Below are 22,359 nucleotides of genomic sequence, written 5' to 3' on the forward strand. Positions count from 1 at the left end.
GCAAACACAAAAGACTACAATGTATCTTGAACAATCACCCGTAAGCAGATGTACAAAACAAACGATAACCATGAATCTAACCAGGGTTTAGAGGACCCATGTGAGGACAGTTGCCTGAGCTGGCTGTAATTTTCATCTCTATTTCTTTTCTATAATTGCCAGGCTCTAATTAATCCATACCAGAAAGTGCAGCAAAAGGAAAAAGGAATGCACAGTTGGGTTGTGTGTGTGTGTGTGTTCCTCACATGCCTGTTTAACAAAGCAGTCTGGCAAACTAAACACTCATTTTGAGCATCAACTCCAACTGACTTCTCAGGATCAAGGGTTGAAATATGCTTCTAAAATTCACATGATCTGCAGAAGGTAACATCTTAAACATGGATCCTACAACCTGGCTCTCTGTAAAACAAAAAACCTCAATGCCTTCTGGATAATATTAAGATGACAACTCTCTCTCTCTCTCTGTCTCTCTCTCTTTCTCTCTCTGTACTTGTAATATGCTCATTACTGTATTATTTGTTTAAGTAGCTGATGGAGTTGCAACTCATTTTTTAACCTCAGGGATTTCTTTTTTCACCCTTCCCCAATAAAGCAGATGGTCAGCGTTATTAAGCAATTAAAAATCAAGGTTTATTTATCCATTCCAGGAGACAAGGTTAGAGTCAGTGCCTTATTATGTAGGCTTAAAGATCTGTTAATTTACTTTAATCCACTTAAACCTTTAAAGCATGGATAATGGAAAACAGACAAGAAAACTGTTTCCAAATGTATAGACAATGGCTTCCTTACCTCAGAGGAAGCATAAAGCCTTAGACAAGAGCCCTAAAAGGTCAGCAAGGCACCCTTCAATTTTGCCTTTCTCCCTAGACACCCCATCTCAAAGGTCACAGAAGCCTCACTCAGATGCTCTCAGCAAAGAGCCTAACCACGGACACACTGCAAAATCCCCCAAAGGGGAACCAAAATCAATACTTCAACATTTACAAGGAAGCTACAGTTGACAAGGAAGCTCAACACACTAAATGGTGTACAGCAGTGTTTCTCAACCAGTGGTATGAATACCCTTAGAGGTATTTGAGAGAAGTTCAGGGGATATGTCAACACAACTGAAATTTGGAGAAAACTGAATTTTTGTTTTAAGTTTTACAGCATTTTATTATTTTTGTACTTTTTACACCCAAAAATTTCATTGCCTGCTTGGCTACAATTATGTTGTTTAAACAAATGTGTTGTAATGGTAGAAAAAAAAATTGTGTGTCTGAAAACTGTAGGTATTAGGGGTACTTATTTTTTTTAAAAAAGGGGGGATACTTTATAAAAAAAAGTTGAGAAACACTGATGTGTACAGAACCTCTTACACTAGACAGAATAGGTGCTCAGATATGAGGGTCATGTACCTACATGGGCAGGTAGGTGGAAACAGTGACAGAACGAAGCCTAGGGGTACCGCTTCTACACATAAAATGACAAGGACCATTTATTTGGCATAAGAACCCAGCTCTTCGGGGGAATTCTTATGTTGCAAGACACCAGAAAGAGGTCTCTGATGTTTTTATGTGAGGCCTCTGCAGCTAAACAAACTGCTCTTTTACATCTAAGATCATCTTATCAAGGCCAGAGTCGGGATGGAGGTCACAAAAAACACTGGCAATGACTACAAATGTAGGCAGAAAAAAAACAACAAAAATGGTAACCAACACCTGCAATTTTATTATGATTGTATACTCAATAGTCTTGGTCTGTCAAAATAAGAAATGTGCCTTCCATTGAAATATTTGGAAATGCTTTACAAGTATGAATTAAGGCCCACATTAGCTCTGTAAGGTTTATAAGCATCACTGAACCTACTTACGGAGGAGGAAATTACAGCAGAAGTCAGTGGGACTTCCGAGATTGCACAGAGTCAGTGGCAGAATGGGGATGAGAAACCTTGAGGTCTTATCTCCCAGCTCTCTGCTCTGACTCACTGCTTTCCACAACACAGCACTAAAGGAAGGACTCCAGAGAAGATTATCCTACTGTACCTTGCAATCAAGCTAAGCCATCCAGGGGAGGACAACTCTTACCTTCAAAAGTAATGGTGGGGTGTTCTCTTCTGACACATTGCTGCTGTTCGGTTTCAGGGTATTCGGGTGCATTCTGTGATGCCGAGAGATGAAAAGTGAGAAGGAAAAGGCTTGCTAGTGACAGAGAAATGCCCTTTAATCTTGATACAATCATCTTTGGAGACCTGCAGATCTAGCTTCCAAGGTAGACCCTGGGAGGACACCTGCAATGCAGAGAGTTTCGTTTTAGGAAGCATACTTCTGTATCTACAGTTTGCAACAAATCTGTGTGGGGTGGTTTTCCTTTTTCATTACAAACCCATACGTGTTAACAACGTGTGATAATATTCAGCAAACAAAACTTTGAAAATTAAATGCCGTTATACAACTCTGTAAAGAAACCCAAAAGTGCAAATATTCCAAATACATGTAAGTGGCTGAGTATTAAGAATAGGCCTGGTTCAAGTAATGCAAATGCAACAATAAAATGCTTAAAGAGGTAGTAGGAAAGAGGCACCAGGTAGCAACATTACAAATTAAAGCCATATGATACGTTTAATTCTTGTTCCGATGGGTTTTGAATGCTGCCATAAAGATGATCTGTAACGCTTCATACCCTCTAATGTCTGCATATACAGCAACTACTATATATATTACATCAAAACTGATGTTAAAAGAACATTAAGACTGCAGAATCAAACACTCAGATGTTAGGAAATGCCAAAATTAGGATTGCTCCAGCGCCTCAGTTGACCCCACCAATTAATTCCCTCATCCTCTCTTCTCACCCCACTTCTCATCACCTCTGCATTGCAGGATGACAACTTCCTCCTCCCTCCTCTGCCTCATTGTCTAGCTTCCAGCAGCGGGTTTTACTGAGAACACAGGAGAGAGTCTTCCTTCTGGAGACTGGAGCATGCTTAGCACAGACAGAATCTTTAGATCATTTAGCTGCCAAAGTAAGTTTCTACTGAGTATGTGCAAACTAAGAGGGTCTTACCCCTCCTTCCCTCCCAAAAAAAAAACTTAGAACTTGGCCCGATGTAGATGGTTTTTCATGGGAAGAGCAGAAGATATATCCCTGACACTGGGACAACCTCATTCTCCCACCACATTTCAAGCCACTGATCCTAAGCAAGGAATAGCTATAGCTTTTCAATTAAATGGTTGCAAGAATTTTCTAAAATACATGGAAAACAATGTATTTTTTTCTAATTTTGTTCTCAAAACCATTTTAGCTGAAACTTTCTGAAAAATTTTCTCCACCACAGAAAATGTCTGCCCAAACAATTAGCTTAGATAAACCATTTTTTGTTCTATGCTTGTATAGCACCTAGCACAATAGGATCTTGATCCATGAGTGGGTCTCCTATGATAATACAAACAATAGATAATAAGAATGAAGTTTGGCAAAGTTATGAGCAACTGTAATGGTCCTCACGTTAGGTCTGGTTGGGGAGCATGGCCTGGCGATGACAGACACACACCCCGACTGCCAAGGAGTTGTGGGGAGGGAACCAGAGGCCCTCCTAGTGCACTGGCTCCAACCCAGGGACCTTTGGGCCACCAGAAGTCTGGCAACCTTCAAACTACAGAGAGGTAGCTGTGTTAGTCTGTTTCAGCAAAAACAACAAGGAGCCTAGTGGCATCTTAAAGACTTACACATTTATGAGGACATAAGCTTTTGTGAGGCAGCTGCCTTCCTCAGATGCAAGAAATGAAAGAATCAGATGGCAGAGATATATATGCATATACATACAGAGATGGGAGTGTTACAACAGTGTTAATGAGTTTAATTCAATCAGGGTGGATATGGCCCACGTCCAACAGCGATAAGAAGTTGAAAATAACTAAAGGGGGAAATTACTTATTGTAATAAGATAGCCATTCTTGGTCTCTATTTAGAGCCATTCTTGGTCTCTATTTAGACCCATTATGATCGTGTTAAATTTGCACATGAATTCCAGATCACCAGTTCACCTTGCAGTCCACACTAGGTTCCAGAGGAGCTGAACACATAGCCTTCCTGTACAACAGGTCTGCACAACATGCGGCCCGCAGGGGGGCTGGAGCTCCGGGGCAGCCCAGGCGCGCCTGGGCTGTCCCGCTGCGAGCGTGCTCCAAGGCTTTGCTCCCCGTCTCCCTGGTCTGACCAGCAGACCAGGGAGATGGGGAGCAAAGCCTCTGAGCACGCCCGCAGGGGGACAGCTCAAGCGCGCCCGGGCTGTCCCGCTGTGGGTGTGCTCCAAGGATTTGCTCCCCAGGGAGATGGGGAGCAAAGCCTCGGAGCACGCCAGCAGTGGGACAGTGCGGCGCGCCTGGACTATCCCGCTGCCCGCGTGCTCTGCGGCTTTGCTCCGTGTCTCCCAGGTCAGCAGACCAGGGAGACGGAGCAAAGCCGTGGAGGACTTGGGCGTCCCCACCCCCGTCTCCCTGGTCTGCTGGGGGGGGGGGGGATGCAGCTAGTGCCCCCCCCCAGCAGACCAGGCTTTCTTTGCCTACTCCTGGGGTAGAGCAGCTGGGGGCTGCCGGGTTGGTCCCACAGCGCTGCTCCGGACCAACCCGGCAGCACCCCAGCTGCTCTGCCCCAGGCGTCCCCAAGTCAGCCGCTGCTGAAACTGACCAGCGGCTGACTACAGGAAGTCCGAGGCAGAGTTGCTCTGCCCCAGGCTTCCTGGAATCAGCCGCTGATCAGTTTCAGCAGCAGCTGACTTGGGAACGCCTGGGTTTCTTAAGTTGAATCTGTATGTAAGTCAGAACTGGCATCCAGATTCAGCCGCTGTTGAAACTGATCAGTTTCAGCAGCAGCTGACGCCAGTTCCGACTTACATACAGATTCAACTTAAGAACAAACCTACAGTCCCTATCTTGTACGTAACCCGGGGACTGCCTGTATACAAAATGATGGGTCTAAATTAGTTGTTACCATTCAAGAAGAAAGAGATCTTGGAGTCATGGTGGATAGTTATCCAAAACATCTGCCAGATGTGCAGCAGTAGTCAAAAAAAGCTAGCAGAACATTAAGAACTATTAGGAAAGGCATAGGTAACAAAACAGAAAATATCATAATGCCACAGTATAAATCCACGGTACACTATGAATACTGCATGCAGTTCTTGTCACCCTCTCTGAAAAACAGACACATTAGAAATAGAAAAGGTACAGAGAAGGGCAACAAAAATTATTAGGGTTATGGAACAGCTGCCATATGAGGAGAGATTAAAAAGACTGGGCCTACTCAACTTGAAAAACTGGCAACTAACAGGCGGATATGAGAAAGGTCTATAAAATCATGAATGGTGTGGAGAAAGTGAATGAGGAAGTGTTATTTACTTTTTCACATAACAAAAGAACAAGGGGTCATCCAACATAATTAACAGGCAGCAGGTTTTAAACAAAGAAAAGGAAGTATTTCCGCATACAATGAAGTCAACCTGTGGGGCTTGTTGCCAGGGGATATTGTGAAGGCCAAAAGCATTACTGCATTCAAGAATTAGATACGTTCATGGAAGATAAGGCCATCAATGGCTATTAGCCAAGATGGACAGGGAGGCAACCCCATACTCTGACTGCCAAAAGCTAGGAATGGACTTCAGGGGATGGATCACTCAATAATTGCCCAATTCTGTCCATTCCCTCTGGAGCACTGGCCACTGTGAGAAGACGGGATCCTGGACTAGACAAATCACTGGTCTGATTTGGCCATTTTTCTGTTCTTCTGTTGGCTCAGGGCCTTCTTTCTGATGCAGAAAATGGGTGTGAAAACCTCAATCCTTCTAGAAGGATTTGAAGGACTTGTCCTGTTCGAGCACATCTGACTGACAGGTGACCTTTTTAGTTTTTAAGCATGTGTGTAGGTTCTTTTATTGTTTTCATAGAATCACAGAACTGGAAGGGACCTCGAGGGGTCATCAAGTCCAGCCCCCTGCCCTCATGGCAGGACTAAGCACAACCTAGATCATCCCTGATAGATGTGGGTTTTCTCTGTAATGCATTCACTGTTAAGAACAGGCACTTGCTTCAAAAGAGTTGTGCCATAACTTGAACCTATTGGCAATTCATCGCCTCTGGAGAGGAAGCAAAGTGCAGGATCTAGCTTGTTTAGGCAGTCTGGTCTGCTGGGCAAATCACAGTGTAAGGGAACAGTGCAGCCTGGAAAAAGCCTGCTCAAGAGGGGGTGAGGAGCAGTTCCCCAAGAGAGGTGATGGATGGGAGCCAGAAACCTTCTGGCAGATGCCCTTGATGGAGCACAGAGGGGGAATATAGATGCAGTTGCCCTGAACTGTGACAAGTGTTACTTGCATTTAGCTGTTCTCTAGCCCCAGATTAACAGAGATTTAATTAAAAGAGACAAGGAGTCCTGTAGCACCTTATAGACTAACAGATGTATTGGAGCATAAGCTTTCATGGGCAAAGACCCACTTCGTCAGATGCATGTACATCTGACGAAAATTTAATTGAGAGCTTTTATAAAATCCCACCACGATTCTCCCAAGGAGGCTCTATAACTCAGCTCACAAACACTACAGAATTTTTTTTTCTTTTAAAAACTCAAGCAAGTTTAAATACCAAGTGACAGTGGCAGAAATGAGAAATGGAAAATAATTCAAAATTAAGGTTAGCATGGTCTTTAGCTCAGGCTACTAAATACAAGGCTACTGCAGGGGTCAGACACACACAAAGTATATGGAGGAGACACTACATGCAAGCCATGCTATGAATGGAAGCATCAAAAGAGGATCACTGGGATAAATTGTCACCTGTTTGTATCACAAAACTTTATAAGGAAGCAAGCAAAGGACTGAATACAGAAATCGTAAAGATGTGTTCTGCATTATTCTCTGATCCACACTGGGTTCCAGAAAAGGTAACATGCAGCTTTCCTCCACTGAGGTGAGTGTTATGGTGGAGGGTGTCAAAGAGGGGAGGAAGGATCCGGGAGGACCTCACCCAAAAAAAGGTGAACTTGATTGACACTGTTAAGTTGCCACAATAACAGGATATAAAATGCTCGCCCATGACACCAATACATAAACTCCTGCACAATCCTCTGATGCTCTCCTAATTCACTGTGGAGTCTAGAATCAGGGGATAGAGAAGTCCATGTTTCATACTCACCAGGCTCACCAAACCATAAAAGTTGCAGGAGAAAAGACTCACAAGGTCATGCAGTCCATTCTCTGCCAATGCAGTGGTCCCTGTGGTACAGTGTACTAATTTTGTCCAGACTAGTTGTATAATATGCCAGGTGAATGGATTTCTGCCACTTTCCCTAGGAGACTATGCCACAGCCTAGTAGATACAATTGTTCCCTAAGTAGTTTTCCCTGAGAGAGTAAATTCCCGCTCTTTCTTTAAAAGTTCAGGTTTATCAGTGTTCTTCAATCTAACACTGTAGTCAAGTTCATAATTTCTGCTGGACATCGTTTTGAAAATAACCATCACCCAGGTGAAAAAGAAACCATAAAAAATATTAAACTTAAGTATCTGTGAAGTTCCCACTACACTGAAAAACTGAAGAAAAATCAGTGTCATGGAAACCCTTGAACCAAGACCCAGTATAGTCAATGGCAAATGGATGCTTGGATTATAAAAAATAACCTGAAAAGCCTTTTTATGGTTGGGTTGGTAAGTTCATGCTTTTATTGAAATAAGACATTGGAAATTGGGAGCAGCAGCAGATGGAGGTGCATGGGCACCAAAATATTCAAAACCCACATTGGACCAATAAGCAAAAATAATTATAAATGTTCTATACCATGACAGCTGAGCAATACAATCATGATAACCTAGCTCAGCGAACTATGCACTGTAAAAAACACCCAAACCAATGCAGACTAAAATGCAGTTCTTTCTATATTCATATGTCATTGGCTGCCCTGACTACAGACCTCAGCCAGCTGGAGTTCACTCTTTCAGACTGTTTTAAAAAGCTGCCTCTCACTAAAGAAGAAAACGGAGCTTTTCTCTCTGCCACCATTAGTTGGTACATTTACCCATTAGTGCTGTTTATGTTGTGAATAGTGCAATTGTCTTACAAAAGAAAATGATACAGTGCAATTAAATAACAGAACATGTCAAATCTTTCAATCACATTTACAGGACTAGACTCCCTTCTAGCATACTGAACTCTTTTTTTTAATGCCAGATACGTTTGACTACAAAAACCATTGTTCAGATGCTTATGTGGGAGGAGTATCTATCTCTTTTTGTTTTAATCAATGCACTGTATTTTTCTTTTCTTTTTTTTAAATGACTGACTTATTACTACTTTTACTTCCAATTATACTCTGACATTCTTGTTTCTGGCTGGGACATGTTACTTGTAGCTGCATCAGTCTACACAAGGTATACAGCCCTAATAACATGAGAGCCCAAGAATCTCCAGGATATTTATCGTCATCTTTAGAAAATAGTGAAATATTATTACTTTCCTTTTACCAAGAGGCCAAGTAACTTGCCTAGGGTTACGCAGGAAGTCTGTAGCAGAGCAGAGACTTGAACCAAAGTCTCTAGTTTGAATGGTAACCACTGGGTGTTATGCTTTCTAAACCTATAACTCATGGTGAGTTTGTATATTTTGAAGCACTTACTAGCTTTTGACAATGCTGTTGTTTCTCATATCGGAGCAAAACACCACAAATCTGGAAATACAACACATATTACTGTAATCTGTTTGTTATCTTGACATATGTGAATCGTTCAGATATCTCCGCATAAATAAGAAGTTATGTAGCCTATTAAATTACACTGCAGGCACAAGGCATGGAAGCTGGGAAGATAAGTATGAGCATCTGTAGGACTAGACGGCTCAAGAGCAAAGTAAGTGTGTCATTTTGCTGATGTGGATTGGTGTTTGTGAATCTAGCAGAAGAGGCCTGGGAAGTCTTTTAAGGAGAGACAGAAGAGGGAGAAGGAAATGAAGAGAACAGCGTGGTTGATGTCTCTGCTTAAGGGATGGGTAATGGGCTTAGAATCATTTTCCCTCTAGATCACCACTTGATTCCAACCCAACTTGGTAGTTACCAAGTACATGATCCACAGGCCACTGAAGTCAATTGAAAGGCTCCTATTGACTTCAATGTGCGTTGAACTAGGTACTCCAAGAAGATGCTCTCTAATGGCAGCTTGGTGGCCTCGTCTGAAACGAGTCAGTGCGTCTCAGTCCACTTCTGCACAGGCCGAGGCTTATTTGGTCGCTGAGTCACTACTCGACGAGTCACTTCTCTTCCCACCCCGCCTTGCTGCCTCTGGGGAGCAGGAGCTGGCTCCCCCCCAGCACAGTTTCTGTGGGAGGGGCACAGGGAAGGTAGAAGCTCAGCGGGGGACTGGGCATGACCCAGGACAGCTGTCTCAGTTTGCACCCGGTCCCCCATTGCCCCTCTACCTTTTAAATGTAGTAAGAGCTGAGCTGGGAGCTAACCCACTGTGACTACAGTTTCCCCCTTTATCGACTTATCGAGTAGTTGATGGAAATTCGATCGACTATTCGATTAACTGATTAAACACAATTTAACATCCGTAAATCAGAGAAGCCATCAACTGGCATTAGTTGGCCTCCTTGTTGGCAGAGACGCTAATGACGAAACTGACCTGTTGGTCACCCTTTGGAGGAGGTCTCTCCAGAACAGAATTCTATTATATAAAGCTCCCATAAAATATTTCTGATTCAACAATACAGACATGTGCAGCAGAGCGTGACGTACTATATCTCTGGGCACCTGCCAAACCCAGTAGGTATAAATAAATACCTGCGCTGCAGAAACTTAAACCTACTTTTGTACAGCGTTAACCTAACCGCACATGGACTGGTTTCCTAAGTGCTTCAAGATGCCCTCAAAATAAAAAAAAAAAACCTTTTGAACTTGCTTTATTGGCTATATATCATGTAAAAACATGGGCTATTTTGTTAGGGGTTTGGGTATGAACTTAGCATTTGTCCAAGGTGCCCTGGAGTCTGAAGTCTTTTATTTATCCAAAGAACTCATTTGGCAGTTGAAGTTTGCACATATTTCCCTGCCTGTGTGCCGCAGTCCTTCTCTAGGGGACCATAGCTAGGGTTGAGAAAGTATTTCCCTATCCCCAGTTGGTACGTGGCATCTCTGCTGAAATGGTTAGGAAGGTTGCCAGAAACAATGACGGGTTTTGTGATAAAGAGGCCAGTCTGTTAGGCACTCTACCGAGTATGAAATGAGTTGTGAAAGGTCCTCATTTCATAGATGGAGAAACCAAGACACAGATTAAGGACTTGATTTTCAGAAGTGTCCATCACCCAGAACTCCAGGTGAAGTCAGTGGGTGCTACAATTCTCAGCACAGAGCTTCAGGGGGGTGAATAGCCCAGTGTGGATCAGGACTCAAGAACCCCGGCTTCTGACATGGACAGTAGTATCGCATGCCAGAGGAGATACCCAAACAGGGAGGCATGGCCCCACCATCAAAAGGACTGAACAAGGGGAAAGGTGTAAGGTCAGAAAGGGAAGGAACCTTCACAGGGCAGTAGCAGAGCAGTTGTGCTGCCACGATTGCATTCCTAAGCCTGCAGCAGCCTCTCTTCTGGTTACTCCCACTCAGGCTGTGGGAACGGGCTCTGACAGAGCCATCCCATCCACAGGACGGTTCGGGGCCACCACCATAGGCCCTGCACTTTAGGGTCCCTATGTCAGGACAAGTCAGCTAGGGACACTAGCAGGGGACTTGGGGTTATCAGTAGGGGTCAGGCCTGCCTCCACACTCACTGGTGGAGGAAAACGGAGGGACCCAGCGCAGCCCACTCCGTTCCCCTGGCTCCCAGCGGTGTTTGTCAATGTACAGAGTGAAAGTTAGAGGTAGGGATATACAGGGTGTCTGTCTGAATCTGTCTGTCCGCGAATCCATTCGTTCAAGAACTTCTTCTAAACTTCTACTTAGGTCTCTAAACAGTAACCGCTAGGACCACCAACTTTGGTAGGCAGCTTCCTCTTATCCCAACTTAAAGCAAGGTCGGGGTTTGGTTGTAGCAAGAAAACGGGATGTGCCTGGAATTCAGTTGTTTTCCGTAACATGGAAAGGGAGGGGGCTGAATGGAGGGACGCAACATTGCACAGTCATCACTGGGGACAGCGAGTGCGGGGGACAGATATACTGCAGAGTGACCACTGGGGGCAGCTACACCAGGAAGGGAGTCGCAGCCATCTTGCCAGCCACTGGCGCAGGTAAGTGGTCCCCTGCCCCAACCCTTCCCACCCCAGCCACATCACTGGACCAGGGGAGGAGGTAGGTAAGTTTCACCAGCCCCACCGCTGTGCCCCACCCACATGGAACACACCAGGGCTGGATAGCCCTGCCTCCTCCAGGATCAACAGGTGTTCTTGAGCACCACCAAGCTGCCCAGTGTGGTAGGCCTGCACCCTCCTGGGCCAGCCAGGCAGGCATTCACAGCCCTCTCTTACCCCGTGCCAGCCCCACGGCACAACTTTTCACCTCAGGATGTTGTGAAGGCCAAGACTATAACAGGGATCAAAAAAGAGCTAGATAATTTCATGGAGAATAGGTCCATAAATAGGTAGTAGCTAGAATGGGCAGGGATGGCGTCCCTGGTGCCTCTGTTTGTCAGAGGCTGGGAATGGGCAACAGGAGATAGATCACTTGATTACCTGTCCCGTTCATTCCCTCTGGGGCATCTGGCATTGGCCACTGTCGGCAGGCACGATACTGGGCTAGATGGACCACTGGCCTGACCCAGCATGGCTGTTCTTATGTTCTTGTGCTGTTATTTTTATGGGAGTTATTTTTTTCACGCTTTTTTTTTTAAAACTCAACAAGAATCAATAGAAATGTTCACATTCCTGCAAAATTACTGCTGGCTTTTATAATACTGTACATTTCTATAGCTCCCTTGATCAGAAGATCTTGGAACACTTCACAGTCACTAATGAATTTACCTTCTCAAAACCCCCACAAGTTCAATTTTACTAGCTCCTTTTTACAAATGGGGAAACTGAGGCACAGAGCAATTAAGTGGCCTGCCCAGAGGGAAATAAACAGTCTTTGGCAGAGCCAGAAAGGTAACTCAGGTCTCCTGACTCCAAACGCTTTAGACACAAGTCTCTCCTTGTTCTCCCAGTTTAATTTGGAAACCATAACACTGCTTGGCTTTTGCACAATTACAGAACTCACCATAAAGTTTTACTGCCCTTGTTTTATACTGCAGTGTAGAAGCACACAGGGGGTGTTCTCTGACTAAGCCTTTTGGAATAAATTTTGCGCTTGTGAAAGCAAGGAGAAATTAGTAACAGCCTTGGAAGTAAATCAGGCATAGTTCAGGCAGACACTGTGGAAATTCCTCCACTGACCCAACACTGTAAAGCCAATGGCTAATCCAGTCCACCCCGGGACTCTTTTGAGGCGAGAATGATTATCATCTGCACTGTACCAGCTCCCATGATAGCCCTGTGACTGCAATAGGAGGAAGGGACCACTCAGGATATGTCAGTACTACAGATGCAACAGCAGCAACACTGTGGCCATGCCACTGTAGCACAGATACTTACTCCAGCAACCAAAGTGGTTCTTCTATCATCAAAGTCAATCCGCCCCTTCCAAAAGGGGTAGCTTGGTCCAGAGAGGAATTCTTCCGTCAACGTAGCGGTGACTACATTGAGACTAATGTCAGCTTACTTAGGTCTCTAGCTTGGCACATCCCTGAGCGATGTAGCTAGATCAGACTTCAGTTTTAGGTGCAGACTAGGCCTTATTTTCACGTGACACTAGGCAGGATTTAAACTGGAGTCTTAAGCAGCCAAAAGCCAATGTATCTCATCCTGCAGCATTGCTCTCAAACACACTGGCGTTCATGCAATAACTAGATGAGAAACACCTTTATGCAGCGTGCATGTGTGAGAGAGAAATCAGTGTGTGTGTTTTAGGCTGAGACTTGTGATTATCGGCCGCCTCATAATAAATATATGACTTAATTATAACTATAGAGGGATAAGTACTCAACAGTGTTACCATGGAACTGAAGTTTAGCATGTTTGGAACCAGGAGTACCTTTCACTGCAGGGTCTTTTTAGCAATTCACAGCAATGTTTTTTTACAAGCAAGCTCTTGGCTACAAGGCATCCAAAAGGTCCATAAACACCCAGAATATGAGTGGTGCAGGACAAAATACAAAAAACCAAACCAACAGATTCTCCCTCTTCCTGCTATGCCCAGCACACAAATTTTATTCTGCTCATCATTTAGCAGCAGGCAGCTGCTGCACTGCATTAGCCTCTCTCATCAATGGACCAAGGGGGGCTACTTTTACTTTCTTTTTATGGATAGGTGTTCTTTAGGAAAGAGGGTGTTATGCTAAAACACACACAGCTGCATAACATCGCTTAAAGGGAGAGAAACAAGCTGTGATTTGAATATTTTCCAAGTCACTTGTACTCTTCATTACCATGAAGGATATAGAACTGTTACACCCTACAGTTATTAAGGGCTTACACCAAACAATGTAGGAATAAATTCTCTTCAGAGCAGCTCCATTGAAGTTGCTTCAATTTACACCACAGGAATATCTGACATCAGTTCTTCCTAATACTCACCATACTTCTATTGTACCCTTATCTTTAGCAGGCAGGATCAAATTTCTCTCTTAGATATCCCCTAGTGCAACTGTCAATAGGTTTGCCCCATAGTAAACTCGCCTGCTCTTGCTCCTATTGAGGTTAGTGGAATTTTGCCATCAGTTTCAACAAGAGCACAACAATGGATCCCCTGTTTTCTGGCTCACTGTTTTCACTGCCTCGAGAATCACTTTGCAGTGGACTCTAGTTTATGGTCCCAAGCTTTGGAAATGCTGAGTTCCGTCCACTCCCATCCATGGGACTGAGGGTTCACAGCCATTCACAGAGATGGACTCTGTGTGGCCTGAGATTAGGCCAGACAGAGCCATGCTGGTGTAGTAAAAGGGAATATCAAGACTACGCAGCCCTCCAAACATTTCTTCCATGTTGCTAAAAGTTGAGTCAAGCCTCCAGTTGAGAACTTGCTTTAAGAATCGTCATGATTTGGGAGGAGAGTCTGCAAATATTTTAAAAATAACTCTTAAGATTCAGAGCTTGTCATTTCATGGGCGGAGAAGGGCTATCTGGGAGTGTGAGGAGGGCCTACGTCAGTTTCACACACAGTGAAGCTAGGGCTTTCTGGAGAATATAAACTATGTGTAATGAATTCCAAGCACATGAGTTCTAACCCCCTCACCACCATACTGCATATATAAGCAAATTAGTTTAGAAGATGTAAGTATTCAGGGACTTAGCTGTTCAGTCTGGCCTCTGAGGATTTGCTCTCATTATGGCTTTTATGCTAATTCTGTCCTCCAAATCTCTTCTGAATCAATTATTACTAGATTAATTTAAACATGTCCACCTGGGGTGGCTGTATATCATGTGCCTCATGTTAAAAAGTAAAAAGGATGATAATGAATTCAGGAGGTGACTGAAACAGATTCCTGCTTTGTGGAAATGTGACCTTTTTGCATAATGTCATAAAAGAAAGAAGTTCCCTCAAGAAACATGGCAGATAGGGTCGTTCCTCAGATCATCTAGGCTCTCAATCACTCTTTGGAAATTAGCACGAAACAATAAAAAATTAATAAGATTTTTAAAATATCATTTTAATGCTCCAGACTATTAAAGATTTTGATGGACTGCTAATTGAAATGTAATGCTTAATTTTAAGCAATGCCATTTTATTAATGGTAAAAACTTGAATTAACATCATTAACCAGTGTTAATATTACATATACCCAAAGGGATAACAAAGCAATTAAGTTATTCATGAAAACTGAGACAAAGAAAGTACATTGCCCACACGTGGTTCTTGTAAGGAGGCGGAAGAGATCAATATGCTCTGCATTTCCCCTACTGATAAGCGTTTTTGTGGGGGGAGAGGGAGCGGAGAAGAGGGAAGGGAGAGGAGAAGGAGAATTTTTGCTAACTTAATCATTGGGCTTATTCAGACTCTTAGTATGACTTCAAGGCTATTCTCATACTGGCTATTCTCATACATTAAGAAGATTCTTTAAAAAATCTTTGGGAAGAAAAACCAGTTGTGGAGAAGACACCTCACTTGGCTCCACTTTTGTGTTTAGGGTTCAGGTTGTAGCTACCACACATCCTAGCCCATCTATTGTCCCTGCCAGAAGCACCTTCACCCATGCACACAACTAGACAAATTCCCCCTACTGTTAGTGTTTCAAGGGAACTGTGTCCATTGGTACCAGGCCTGAGACCCTGGCCTAATCCAGACACAAGAATTCAGCTCTGTATGGCACTAAATGCCCCCAGTTCTCTGTGACCTGAGATAATTCAATGACTTGCGATACCAACCCCTAATACAATAGGATAGACTGAGACTGAGTGTTAATAAAAGGCTAGATGAAGAATCAAAAGCGAAACTTTTGCCAGTTTTCAAAAGCTATTATCACTGACAGGGAATTAAAAATGCTATATGCAAATTGTATAACATTGTATTTACTGAACCACAACCAGATTCAGGATAAACCTTTGAATAGGATAGTCCTTGTCATACAGTCTTTGTTTGGCTGAATATCCAGCACCAATGGAAAGCCTTCAGCTAGCCAAGCAAATTGGCAAGCCTCATTAAAGAGCTGAACACACACACATACACACACTTCTTTGAAACTCCACATCAGATAATCATATATACCCCCCCTTGACAAAAACAACATGTCAGTCAAATGGACAACAAATTCCCAAACAAAATCAATGCATCAATAAAGAAATCAATAAAATTAAAAGATGATATTTCTGGTCCCTGTTATTACACACATGAATGCTCTCCTTGAATGGTTCACACAGAAAATGGCTTAGACAAAGAAGTTTTCTGGTGTGATCAAACCAATAATTTTTTCTAACATATTTCTGTTTCCCTTCATTGTTGGGGGTGGGAGGGGAGAAGCCATTTACAAACAGGCTTATTAAAAGCATGACTAACCGACTTTTTACTCATTTTAGCTGCACAAATCAGAGAGAGCTCAATTCTGACTCCACAGATATCAACAGAAAACCAAACACTGACTTCTGTGGGTAGGTAGGAACAGGAACTAATTCTGAATTAGGTCTAGTATCATATATACATATTTGCTATGTGACACCATAGAGTCTTTGTTCCTTTGTGCCCCAAACCCAACACTTCCACAAAGCCTTTCTGAGCATTTCAATTTAAGGTAGAAATATGTCTGCGGATATGGTGAGAGTTTGGGATTCCAATACATGGGTGCATCATGCTGGGTCTTATTTCAAAGGGGAAAGAGCAATAAGGGTTACTTAAATATAATAGCAACATAAGCCCCTAGGAAGAACTGCCCAAGAATTATCTTGTGTTTCCTGATGAAGTCAAGCATGTGCAAGCTGCTAGTCTGCTGGGGCAGACTCACGATTTCTTGCGCAAAATTTACAATCCATGTCTTCTATTTTCCAATAGCGCTCTCTCCCTCTCTCTCTCCTTCCTCTCATTTCTTCAGAGATTGCAACAGGATACATGAAAACCCAGGAGAAATATCACGTAAGGCCATTCGTCTAATGTCCGCTCTTCCTTAACCCCCCTTTTCTTCAACAGGATAGAGAAAAATTATTCAAGACAAGGTCAATACAGAGTGAGTCAAAGTCAAATTCATAAGATCATTTAAAACCTCACACCATCAGGCTGTTACAGAGATACCAAACATTATGGACTGCAGTTTGGTAGATCACAAAAATGGATGATTGGGGGTGGGCGGGATGTTCCCTATATATTGAAACTCACTCATTAAGGAGCAAGAGTGGTTGGGGTCCACGACAGCATTTGCATCCATAAAGCCAAGATTCACTCACTTCTTGATATTAATGGACACACGATTGTTACCAGACACAATGTTTTCTTATTCAGTGATTAATTGAAAGTTGCAGGCAATGACATACTATAGGCAGGATAAAGCTGTCACGAGAAAGTAATTTTTCACAATAATTCCTGCCAATGTCTACTATCTGAAATTGTATACACGGTTACAGACAAGCCCTCAAGTACAAACACATTATATATCTTTATATAAATAACAGTGCCAACAACCAGCAGCAGTTTAGTAATCTCTGTGGGATATGAAACAGGGAGAAAGTAAGACAGAGAAATGGTCTTCAAGTATTAGTGAAGTTGTGCATGTTAATCTTAATCAAATGAGCTATTTCTCTTTTCCTGACTACATAAACTATACTCATCTGAGAAGGCTGTGATAAAACAACAAGGATTCTGTGGTATATACACCAGTGATAGAAAATCTTCCTCTTAAGCCGCTATTTCTAAATCTTAACAATGGATCTGGATCAATACTAATTAATCTTTCACAGGGTTGCCTCATCAGCAACAGGTTAAGTGTAATCTCTGAAGACCACCCGATCAAAGATCTTTTTATATTGCTTTCCTCACTAGCCTCAAGAAGATATCAGTTTTCTCCAGTGTATTTTATTTTAGTCACAAGTATCGGCGACCAAAGCATACACTGGCTGACATCTGACACAATGTCTACAATGCTCTTAAAAAAAGGACACAACTATATAGATAAAAGGTAGTGATGATGCAGTTCACATCACTTACATGTCTTAAATTCGCAACTGCATTGCCATTTTGGGAAACAGTTGTCTAAATTTCTGATCAGCTTTAAAACCCATTCTGCACTCTTTTGGAGGATGGTTAGATGTGTCACAATGCTCTACTAATATATTGCTATTTGAAAAAAATTAAGATATTCCACTATGCCACATATACATACATTTCACAGACAAACAATCCCTGCAAAGATCACAGTATCTTAAAACCAAAAACTTTAGCCTTTGTGAACCAAAGCTTTTCACTAGTTCTCAGTCTGATATCCTTTGAGAAGACCAACAGACTTTAAAGCATTTAAATGCACTCACTTTTATATTTTGCACTGAACTATACAAAGCAATAGAAAAAGCGAAACACCGGCCTTTACCTGGCTGTGAGATCTTCTTGCTCAGACTCTTGTAAATCTGCCAGTGACAGAAAGGACCCAACATAAATGGTGATATAAAAGCACAAAGCCTGAGTTGTCCTATGGCCTACAGGCAAATAGCAATCTCTGTCTTTACCTAATCCAACCAGAACCCTGGAAGGGAGTGAATCTGTGTCCACCGGCCCTTTTAACAGTCACTTAATGACCGTTAACTTTTTTCAGCCAGCCATTGATTCTAATGGCATGTGCATTCACAGACAATAATACCTCAGACGGCCTTCATTAATTTACCATGCATAATTTCTCTGAAAGCTTTTGCCAAAAGAATACCACTAAACTGACTCGCTAACTGGTGAAGATAAAGCACTTTCTGTGTGAGACCATTATGCAGATTCATGGAGTTCTCCTAAAATAAGTTAAAAAGTAGGTATTGTTTGGCATCCACACATTTTTGGACACTGCAAAGTTACATGGCTTGCAAATTTAAAATTGCTGCATGAATATTCGGTATTACAATGAATATGTAAGATACTCTAGTCTGGGGAAGAGGAGGGACAAGAAAAACAAAACAAAAAACCTCTGACTTATATGAATAAGCCTTTCTACTGTGAAGTTCTTGAAACCCCTTACAAATTTCAACAATAGGAAGCCCTAAAAGTGAAAGGCTTTTAAAATACCAAGAGAAAATGCAGCAATATAGATATTCACAAGCCCAGTTCCAGTCATCTTGGTTGTTGGGTTTTTTTTTTTTTGTTTGTTTTTTTTAAGTAGACTAAGTTTATTGGAAACAAACCATCTCAGAAAACAAAACTTTGGAACTTTCAAGAGAATTACAGTGCTACCCATTGACTCCACAATAATTTAAGAATCTGTCAACATTTTCCCATTATACATCTCTTGAGTTTCCTTTTCTCTCTTATGCACTGGGGTAAGACTCAGGAATAACTCCAGTGGAGTCAACAGAGTTACAGAAGAAAGAATTGTGGATCCTATTTATAAAAATTATCTATACATATAGTCTATGACCTTTCAAACTTACATAGTACTAGTTTTACACACAAGGGATTTCTTTAAAAAATTAAATCAGTCTCTCTGAAGTTACAGGAAAGACAGATGCAAGACAGACCACAAAAGTTATTTGAAATCAACTCTGCTACTTTTATGGGGCATAGTACATTACTCCGCAACCAATCATGTTAATTTCAGTAGGCCTGCTTATGGTATAGTGTTTGAATTAAAGTTAAAGTTGTTAGTCTGGCTCTGAGTGATTACTGTTTTGTTTTGTTTAATATGCAGGGTTTTTTTTTCTTGCCCTCCTCAAGCATGATATCTAGAGATGGGATGATGCCTAAGAAATTTGAGCCCATAACTTAACCCAGAATTTCTCTAAATTCATAGGTGTTTGGATACAGCGTTTTGAATTTACCCATTAGACAGAGAAGAACCAGCAAAAAGTTCTACTACAGAAGCAAACTTTACCTGAGTTTATCGGTGTTGGGATCCAAAGTTCTTGTTCAGAATCTCTTAATAAATTTTATTTAAAAAAATTGAAATTGTGTTTTTTATTATTATTATTATTTAATAATGTAACTGCACAGGAGACGTCTTTGGGTATTTCACAATGAAGACTGAGTGACTGCTGGGAGGGGGCAGCAGCTGGGAACCAATTCATATGTAATAACTTTTTTCCAGCCTAAAAAAAATTCCTGTAAGAGTTTTGACAACATGGGCTTAGCAAAGGAAATGAGCAGCTAATAGTGTTCCATATAAGCTCAGGAGAGATTCAAACACTGATAAGCTGATTAGCAGAGCATCCACAGCTAGGTTTTTTGTCTCTACTGGTGGTACACATTCACACACGCCTCTGTGCACAGAAAAAAATTATTCCACACATGAATGGAAAATATTGGAGGGCTCTTTGCATCTGTGTAGTGAACAACGGGCATTTCTAAAACACTTAAATATATACCTGCATGATGAAAGGGAAAAAAGCCAATCTCCATTTCAGTGGAAAATGTTCTTCTATATGTCTGATTTATATTAACCAACCATTTGTTGTTGTCTTGGTCAGTGAATCAGGCATCAAGGGCTTTTGTTTAAGTAGCACAGTCTGATTCTGACCAATGAAAACTGGAGGAGAGCAGAATTAGCATTAAGATCAAAATTCTCTATTCACTTAAAGTGGTGGCAATATTCAAAGCCTATTTGACTACATTAATCAAAGCAATGGAGATTATGGGGAATTCCGAATTTATAGCATTTTGCTCCCTTTAAACAGGCACAAATGATGACAAGTTGGAAGGTAACAAGCCCTTTTTAGGTGTCATGATACAGCAACACTTGGTATGCCTTTTCCACCTTAACTCTGATTTTCCCCACCCTTTAAAAAGTGTTTCTGCATGGTAATTTCATGTGTCTTAGTGACAGGGTGACAGAGATTGATAATTATCCCTTCTCTAACTCTTGATTTCTGCATTAATTGGTATTTATTGGAATCCTGAATGTAATGCTTGCAGCGGAATGAAAAATGCTGCACTCTGCTTCTTGAGTTTGTAACGACCAGTCAAAATAGCATCTGAATGTCTGAAGTATCAGAGGTTTCTAGGCACGACTGCTAACCAGTGTGATTAATGCCAACTGCATTTTACAAAGACAAGTCTACAAATAATGTACCATTTCTCTCTTTGTGAATAATCACTTGAGAAAACTCCCCTCCTGTATCTTAGAAATGCAAACCAATTTTGGAAAATTGTCTACAATAAATCAAATTTAGGACAGCACTTGACTGATGAAATTTCAAACATCATATATTTATTCTTTGGGTGCCCCTTTTATAATGTCAAATTAGCAGGAAAAAAATTCACAGTGGATATGCAGACTCAAGAGACTTTCAAAGGTTTCCATCTGGGCCTTTAATTGCGATCACAGTTGCCTCACTAAATTGGATACCTTCCTCTCCCCCTCCTCAGGGTTTCGTCTTTGTATCTGTTTTGGCTTATTTTTGCTTTGATGAATGGAATCTGCTATAATCATTTTGTATAATGCCCCTGAGAAACATCTTTCTGCATATAAACATGCAGGCCCATACGTCAGGTTTTTATAGTTCAGTCTTCAGACGTTACTCTGAACTTTACTCAAATTGATTCTTCTCCCTTTCAGGATATTATTTCGGAAAAGCTTAGGAGTAGATTTCCTCTAAATATCAGACCGAGATTAGATTCCACCCCCTTAGGTTTTAACTACTGGAGGAAAAACTACACCAAAACTTCTAAGCAACTTCTTCGAACTCCAGGAAGCACAGACAAACACTACTCTTTCTTCCTTAGAACTCAATATCACCTGCCCCTGACCCTGCCGGACAAGTTCATTATTGTTTTCAGATGTTAATTAAAGATCCCAGACAGTCTGTTCTGGCATTATTTCTGATCTGTCGCTGCCTGGCTTCTCACCCTTAGTATCAGTATATTTCTATAGGTATTCTCAGAGGGTAGTAAAATGTACACCATCTGTCTTCGCTCTTCTAATTTGGACTGTAAAATAAAAATACGCAACATAATCTACAAAAACACCTTCATTAGTGCTCTGCCATGAGCTTCATATCATTTATAATCAACTGCAGGCCTCCTTGTTGGTTTCCAATAAGGTCACTCATTCACTAATCAGATGTGATCCCAAGAGACTATGCATAAATATCCCACATAGAAGTCCAAACAAGGCTAATTTTGAACTTCCTTTCTTCTTATCAAGGAAACATTTATAAGCTCTTGCAAAAGCAGAGATTCCTTCCTACAACCAGAATTACTTCAGATCTCCTTGCTGATTGTAAAAACAAACAAACAAACAAACAACAAACTAAGAACAAACAAATCAGCCTAAGAGTGGATTCCTCTCTGCATCCACTAAATTGAAGGTTTCTTATTCTACTCCTAGCATTTCACTCTTAAAAAAGAATAAAAAGAGAAGAAGTACAAAGGGAAATTAAACAGGGAGATGAAAACAAAGAAGAATCTTGGCAGGAGACATGGTTTTAGGGTTACCATATCTGAACGTTCAAAAAAGAGGACACACCTCAGAGGGAGTGTATGTGTATCAGTATCTACCAACTCACGTTGTTATTGATGTGTTATAATGTGTACTATATAACATATTAACAACAACGTGAGTTAGTAGATTCCGAGACAGGTACACTACACACCCTCTCAGGAGTGTCCTCTTTTTTGAAAATTCAAATATGGATGGTTTTGTGGTTAAAGCAATGACTGGCCAAGGACTCAGAAGATCTGGGTTCAAATCCAAGGTCCACCAGACTTTCT

At 41.7% G+C, this 22,359-nt stretch overlaps 1 protein-coding gene across 9 annotated transcripts in view; it reads right to left on the minus strand.

Annotated features, from left to right (window-relative positions):
* SEMA5B (semaphorin 5B) overlaps positions 1-22,359 on the minus strand; it is a 372,195-nt gene that overhangs the window by 172,944 nt on the left and 176,892 nt on the right. For all 9 annotated transcript variants that reach the window (XM_075933113.1, XM_075933119.1, XM_075933111.1 and 6 more), the window contains one exon: positions 2,067-2,269. In XM_075933113.1, coding sequence (XP_075789228.1) covers positions 2,067-2,220 — 154 coding nt within the window. In that variant the 5' untranslated portion in view covers positions 2,221-2,269. The remainder of the gene's footprint in view (positions 1-2,066; positions 2,270-22,359) is intronic.

The sequence above is a fragment of the Pelodiscus sinensis genome, chromosome 7 (genome assembly GCF_049634645.1).
Source record: "Pelodiscus sinensis isolate JC-2024 chromosome 7, ASM4963464v1, whole genome shotgun sequence".
Classification (NCBI taxonomy): domain Eukaryota; kingdom Metazoa; phylum Chordata; order Testudines; family Trionychidae; genus Pelodiscus; species Pelodiscus sinensis.